The following is a 7,012-nucleotide window of genomic DNA, read 5'->3' as shown; positions in this document are numbered from 1 at the left end:
GCCTCGTCTATTGGTCGCCGTCCCCTGTCGGCCAGCCCTCGCCTGCTCTGATTGGCAAGCGTCTGCCACCTCTCCACTCCCCGTGCGAACGCCCGCAAGTCGAGAAAGGGAGCAGCTATTGGCCAATCCAGCGAGGCCCGCTTTTTAGAAGCTTGGCTTCCTTCGAAGATGAAAGACAAGCGGAAGCTCCGCCCCTTTCCCCAGTGGGCAAGGGAAATCTGTGCGATTGGCTGGGAGCTGAATCCGCCCAAATCTCACCGCTGTCTTCCCAGGGAGGAATTGAGCGGACTTCTGTCAGTAATGTCCACAGCCTGCCTGAGAAGATAAGAAAATGGTTGTTCCCACGAGGCCATGACAGGGAGGGAAAGAGGGCTGCTTGGCGCCTAACTCATTCGAAAACGAAATCCAGACTCGGGACATATTTAGCGCGGCGGGGGCGGAGCGACAATTATCGCGCTCGGGCCAAGTGCAGCTGCGCAGAGTCGCATTTCCGTCCCCGCCCCTGAGAGCCTGCAGAACAATCTGTCATGGCGGCCGGGCTGTTAGGTTTGTGCACTCGCCGCCTTTTGGCAGCAGCGGCGACGCGAGGGATCCCGGCTGCCCGTGTTCGCTGGGAATCCAGCTCCTCCCGGGCTGTGATCGCCCCGTCCGCTGTGGTGGGGAAGCGGGGGCCAGAACCGACTACACGCTGGCAGGAAGACCCAGATACCGAGGACGAAAACCTCTATGAGAAGGTGAGAGGGAGGGGAAACAGGACGCGGGAAGGGTCAATCGGCGACCGGCGGACGGGGCGCCGTAGAGGACGTTCTTAGGTGGCTGAGGTTTGCGCAGCTGGCGAAGTTCTCGAAGACTTGGGAATTTTGCCTAGCTTCTTTTTCTCTTTTGTCCCCTGATAATCTTCGGTTCAGGGCCAGAGGCGAGATTGGCCTTATTTTGCAGACAGATGTCAAACTTGAAGTGGGCAGTGCTCAAAACACGTTAGAGGCAATACAGTGTAACGACGATAATATGGCACTTGCTCAGTGCCCGTGTTCTAAACACTTTACATACATTAACTCACCTAGTTCTCAAAACAACCCTATTTCGAAGTAGGTACTACTAGTATACCCATTCTACAGATGAGAAAACTGAAGCGTAAAGATGGTAAGTGACTCGCCCAAGCTCACATAACTGAATATGTGGCGGAACCAGGTCTGCTGTGCTGTGTTGATAGCAGACCCTCTGAAATTAGAATGCTTAGGTTGGAAAACAGGCACTGACAGTTACTCACCTATGTGTCTTGGGCAAGTAGCTTAAACCCTTGATGCCTCAGTTTCTTTGTAAAATGGGGAAAATGTTAGGACACCTTCTAAAAACTAAAATATCACACCACCTCATGTGATGAAATAAGTCAAAATGCTCAGAACAGCAGCTGGCACTTAGTAAGTACTCAGCATTGGAAGGCGTTAATTATTTTATTTTATTTTATTTTTTTAAACATTTTATTTTTTTCCTTTTTCTCCCCAAAGCCCCCCAGTACATAGTTGTATATTCTTCGTTGTGGGTCCTTCTAGTTGTGGCATGTGGGATGCTGCCTCAGCGTGGTTTGATGAGCAGTGCCATGTCCGTGCCCAGGATTCGAACCAACGAAACACTGGGCCGCCTGCAGCGGAGCGCGTGAACTTAACCACTCGGCCACGGGGCCAGCCCCTGGAAGGCGTTAATTATTATTGTCACTTTCCACCTCGCTGGGATATTGTGAAGTTTGTGGATGTGAAAGGCCTGGCACATCATAGCTACTTCATCAGTACTAACCTCAGGCGGAGAAGCTTGGATATACAGGATGCTCATTCATTTGTTCATTCATTCTGTACATGCATATGGAGGGCCTGTATATGCTAGGCGCAGTTCAGGGCCCTAGGGGTTCAACAGTGTGGAAATCAGGTAAAGCCCTTGCTCTCATAGCTTACATGATAGTGGAGAACACAGGAAATAATGTGAAATATTTGAAAACAGTAATATAGAATATGTAATTGATGATATAAGGTTAATGTGATACAGAGGATCTGGGGGAATGCTTCTTTGGTAAACTAATAAATGCTAGAAAGGAAGTTAAATTAAGCAGGATAAGTGGGTGGAGAGTGACTTGGGAGTAGGGGATTATTTTATTAGTTGAATCATAGGAAATTGCCAATATTCAACTTTTTTTTTCTTGAGGAAGATTAGCCCTGAGCTAACTGCTGCCAGTCGTCCTCTTTTTGCTGGGGAAGACTGGCCCTGAGCTAACATCTGTGCCCATATTCCTCTAGTTTATATGTGCGACGTCTGCCACAGCATGGCTTGCCAAGCGATGCCATGTCCACACCCAGGACCCAAACCACCGAACCCGGGGCCACCGAAGCAGAATGTGTGAATTTAATTTAATGGCTGCACCACCAGGCAGGCCCCTATATTCAACCATTTTTGACCTACAAAAATGGCAGTTTCCTATAGTTCAGATTACTAAACAAGGTCACTAGAGTGGGAATACCTCCTAAAGGAAGTGATGATGAAGCTGAGACTTTGATCAAGGAGACAGATCCAGCCATGGGGGAAAGGCTTTCCAGGCAGAGGAAACAGCAAGTGCAAAGGCTCTGTGGTGGGAAGGGCTTGACAAGTCCTAAGACTAGAAAGAGAAGAATTTAGGGAGGGAGGGGAGATTGGTCTGTGGTGAAACTGGAGACCCGCTTATGCAGGGCCAGCGTAAGGCTTTGTGGAGCAGCAGGAAGCCCTCATTGATCTCTTCTTCTCCTTGCCACAGAACCCAGACTCCCACGGTTATGACAAGGACCCTGCTGTGGACCTCTGGAACATGCGAGTTGTCTTCTTCTTTGGCTTCTCCATCGTCTTGGTCCTTGGAAGCACCTTTGTGGCTTATCTGCCCGACTACAGGTGCATGGGGTATCCAAGAGAGTGGGGTGGGTGGGAGCAGAGGCAGGGGTAGAGATTGAAGGGGACTCTGCCAGGAATCGTGTTCCTGCACTGTTGGGAGATGGGGAATTAAGATGGGGATTGGTGTCCAGTGAGGCACCCTCACGTCTGCCCCCACGCTGCTGCCTCCAGGATGCGCGAGTGGGCCCGCCGGGAAGCTGAGAGGCTTGTGAAATACCGAGAGGCCAATGGCCTCCCCCTCATGGAATCCAACTGCTTTGACCCCAGCAAGATTGAGCTGCCGGAGGATGAGGACTGACTGGTTGCCTAGTGGGGCTCAAGAAGCACCACCTTCTCCACCCCCTGCCTGCCATTCTGCCCTCTCCTCAGAGCACCTAATTAAAGAGACTGAAAATCTGGCTGGTGTTGCTTTTGTTGTGAGGGAGATGTGGGAGTCGGGGGGTGTCAGGCCTTTAAAGGGCCACTCAGCCTTTTCTGGGTCTTCTGATTATTGCTGTGGAACAAACACCCTAAAACCTAGTGGCTTAAAACAGCAATGTGGCATTATCTTTCCTGGTCCTATGGTTGACTAGGCTTGCCTAGGTGGTTCTTCTTGGGGTCTTGGGTGCTTGCAGTCAGATGGTAGCTGGGGCTGGAATCATCTGAAGGCTCAGCTGGGCTTGGAGTCCGAGAAGCCTTCTTCACTCACTTGTCTGGCCCTTCAGTCTTCCACGCGGCACCTCTCTCCAGCGGAGCAGCTTGGGCTTCTTGCGTGGTGGCTCCTCTGGATGGGGGTGTAGCATGTAGGAAGAAATTGATGGCAGCTGTCTTCAGGGAGAAGCTGCCACACTGGGACCTCCTATGTTGGCAGAGGGGCCAGGGCGACCAGGGTTTGAGGGTGGTGGGTCAGAGCAGGGCTTTTCTACTGCTGAGGGTGGGTGTTTGTCCCCCTCGCTCCTTCTCTGTTTCTCTCACTTTGAGGTTTCTGTCTCTGTCTGTGTCTTGGTGAGTCTGGATGCCTCTCTCTTCCCTTCTGCCCCAAATCTGGGTGGTCTCTAACTCAAGGTGCATACCTCTGTGTGTGTGCATGTGTGTCCTCCGCCCCCCTCCTCTCTGTCTCTCTGTGTCTTGTCTCAAGCCAGAAGTCGCTCCCCACACCCCCCTCACTTCTCTCTGGGAATAGGCTGTCTCCTTGCATCAGGCGCTCTTTCACGTTCTGTCTGTCTCTGTCTCTGTCTCTGCATCTGGATCTGGATCTGGCAGATGGAGTAGGAACTTGCTGGCTCTGGCTGTCTTTGCTTTTTTCCAGGGAGCCTCTCCTAGATCCCTGGTAAGTCTGGCTGCCTGGGCTCCCCTTCCTGCCCCTGGCATCTCTGCTGTCTCCCTGATGGGCCCACCACCAGAGGTGATGCCCCTACCCCTGGCTCCTGAGTCTTCTTATATGTGACTGAGGCAGGCGCCGTGTCCATGTGAACCTTCCTGGAAGTGAGCAGTGTCACTCCCTGAGTGCTTCCTTCTCGGGCCAGCCTCCCAACTCGAGGATAGGCCCCAAAGCAAAGAATCCTAGTGTGTAAAGGGAGCACTCTCCTTCCTCCAGCCTGCGGTTACTGGGACTATGGGAGTGAAAGGGGCATGTTATCCCAGCCACTAAGTATCTGAGCGTATTGGGGTAATACCCCCTGTAATAAACCTCAGCCGGTTGCAGCCATACCTCACCAATGGCCCAGAGAACACGTCCCCTCACTGACCCCCACCGTGTACACTCCATGAGGGCAGGTGTTCAGGTGTCTGTTCACTTAGAGCAGGGATTGGCACAGTATGTGCTTGGGAAATGGTGGTGGCGTTACTGGTGTGGGTGCCATCCCCTACCATCACTGCCCTTCCAATCCCCCAACTCTGCCCCTCGTCAAGCTCTCAGGCTCTCAAGAAACCTCCATTCCGGTCAAAAAAGAGGCTGCACTTAGACCAAATGCTAAAAGCCATGCCCTTGCCCCCTTTCTGACAGCAACAATACTACCTTCCCCCTCCCTGATTGGGCTCCAGCCACACTGGCCACGCCTTCTTTTCTTAAACCATTGAATTAGAATGTACATACAGAAAAGTATTTACAGTAAGTTTACAAAGCTCATTTACTTTTTACAAACTAGACACACCCATGTAACCAGCACCCAGGTCAAGAAAGAGAACGCGAACAATCCCAGAAGCTCCCCTCAGGTCCAACCCCCCACCCCAGGGGTAACCACTCTCCTGACTTCTAACAACGGGGGGTAGTTTTGTCTGGTTAGGGGCTTCATATAGGTGCGTTCATACGTTTCTGTATCCAGCTTCTTTTGTTCAGCACGATGTCTGTGAGATGGATCCACATCGTTACCTAGTCAGTATTTTGTCCATCCTCATTGCTGTATTCTCTTCCATTGTATGAATAGACCACACTTCATCCATTCCAGTGTTGATGGGCATTTGGGTAGTTTTCTATTTGGGGCTATTAAGAATAATTCTGTGTACATGTCTTTTGATGGACATACACACTCATTTCTCTTGGGCACATACCTAGGACAGCATTCCTAAGTCATAGGAGCGGACATATGACCAGCTTTAGCAAGTCATGCCAATTTTCCAATCTACACTTCCCCAGTAATCAATGCCACATCCTTGCCATCACTCAGCACGCTCCATATTTTTCATTGTAGCCATTCTGGTGAATGACTGACCTTTTAAGGACCACACTGGGATGAAGGGGTGGAAGTTGAGTGCCTACTGTGTGCCAAGACCTGACAGCGCACCAGGCACTGACAGATACCAGGATCCCGGTCCTCAGGAATCTCCCAGGGTGCGGGTGGGGGCTGGTGTGAGTGGTCAGAGAACTTAAACACAATGTTTTCACCCTATGGATAATTGAACCTTGATATTTTGGACCCAGCTTTTCTCTGGGAACATGGCAGATGCCAACCTTCTTCAACCTTCAATCTAATAGAGTATTTATTATAATAGAGTATTTGTTATGTACAAGGCCCAGTCAGAAGTCCCCAGAGCAGACGCTGGCAGTTCCCTGCCCGTATCCCTGTGACCTTACTGCTCTAGTGGGTGCTGGCCACTGCCAACTGCCGGGGTCTGCATCTCTTCACTGGAGGGCTTCCCCTCAAGCTGCAGAAGGCCGTTTTGCCTGTGGGCCTAGCAGGCTGGAAGGACCAGGAAGTGAACACCCTCTGGCAGCAGCACTCAACCAATGACTGTTGAAAGCTGGTAGATAAATACCCCAGCCCCCTTGCCCCTCAGGTTGGACATCTCTAAGGCGTGTGTTCTCCACTGGCCCCCAGAATTCTGTGGTGGAAAGATGCTCCAGTTGCTCACGGTGCCAAGTCACTTGATAACAGTCTTCACTGGCTGCCTTCTCTTCTTTGGCTCCCTTCCACACTCCCCGATTGCCCCACAGGTGCTTCCTGGAATCATGTCCTAAAGAAACGACTTGACTTCAATCCTTGTCTCAGGGTCTGCTTCTGGAGGGACCCAAACTAAGACAGTCTCTGTCCTCAAGAAGTTCACCTCAAGGCGGTGGGTAAGAAGGTAAACAAGCACAGAAATCAACAGATGAGATAAGTTCTGCCAGAAGGCCAGTGTGGTTGGAATATTGTGCTTACTGGAATCACTGGAATCTTCCAGGAAAAGAGTGGTTAGAGATGAGCTTGTAGGGGTGGTCATGGGCCAGATCCACAGGGCGCCATGGTCATGATTGGAAGGAGTTTAGATTTTACACACTACACAAAGTTGACCAGAAGCTTATTGAAAACCCAGCTTAGCAAAGCCCATCCCGGACAATTCTGGATGGTCTAAGGGAGATGCTTACAGTTTCTCTCGTGGATTACCCAGGAAATAAAAACAAAATATCTGACCACATTCACAAAATGACTATTACTGATAAACACAAGCACCACAGAATAAACAGACAACAGCTAAAACTATGAACTTTAAATGTGTTGAGGGAAAACAGATGGAAGGATCCAATGTTCTCAACAAGACGTGAACCTGCAAGTTTTGATCCGGAAACATTAGACTTGGTGAAAATTGGCCACAAATAAAGCTCAGAATGACAGGAGCTATTCATTCAACAAATATGTATTCAACA

The 7,012-nt window shown here is 50.5% G+C and overlaps 1 protein-coding gene across 1 annotated transcript; it reads left to right on the top strand.

The window, feature by feature from the left end:
• The first annotated feature begins 380 nt into the window (after positions 1-380).
• NDUFB11 (NADH:ubiquinone oxidoreductase subunit B11) lies at positions 381-3,308 on the top strand. Its single transcript, XM_070606532.1, has 3 exons — positions 381-734; positions 2,780-2,910; positions 3,082-3,308. The coding sequence occupies exons 1-3, from the start codon at positions 528-530 to the stop codon at positions 3,206-3,208; spliced, it is 465 nt and encodes a 154-aa protein (XP_070462633.1). The 5' UTR covers positions 381-527; the 3' UTR covers positions 3,209-3,308.
• Positions 3,309-7,012: the final 3,704 nt, after the last annotated feature.

This window comes from Equus przewalskii, chromosome X, assembly GCF_037783145.1.
Source record: "Equus przewalskii isolate Varuska chromosome X, EquPr2, whole genome shotgun sequence".
NCBI classification, from domain to species: domain Eukaryota; kingdom Metazoa; phylum Chordata; class Mammalia; order Perissodactyla; family Equidae; genus Equus; species Equus przewalskii.
Note: the sequence above shows the minus strand (reverse complement) of the source record. Positions and strands in the feature narration are given on the sequence as shown.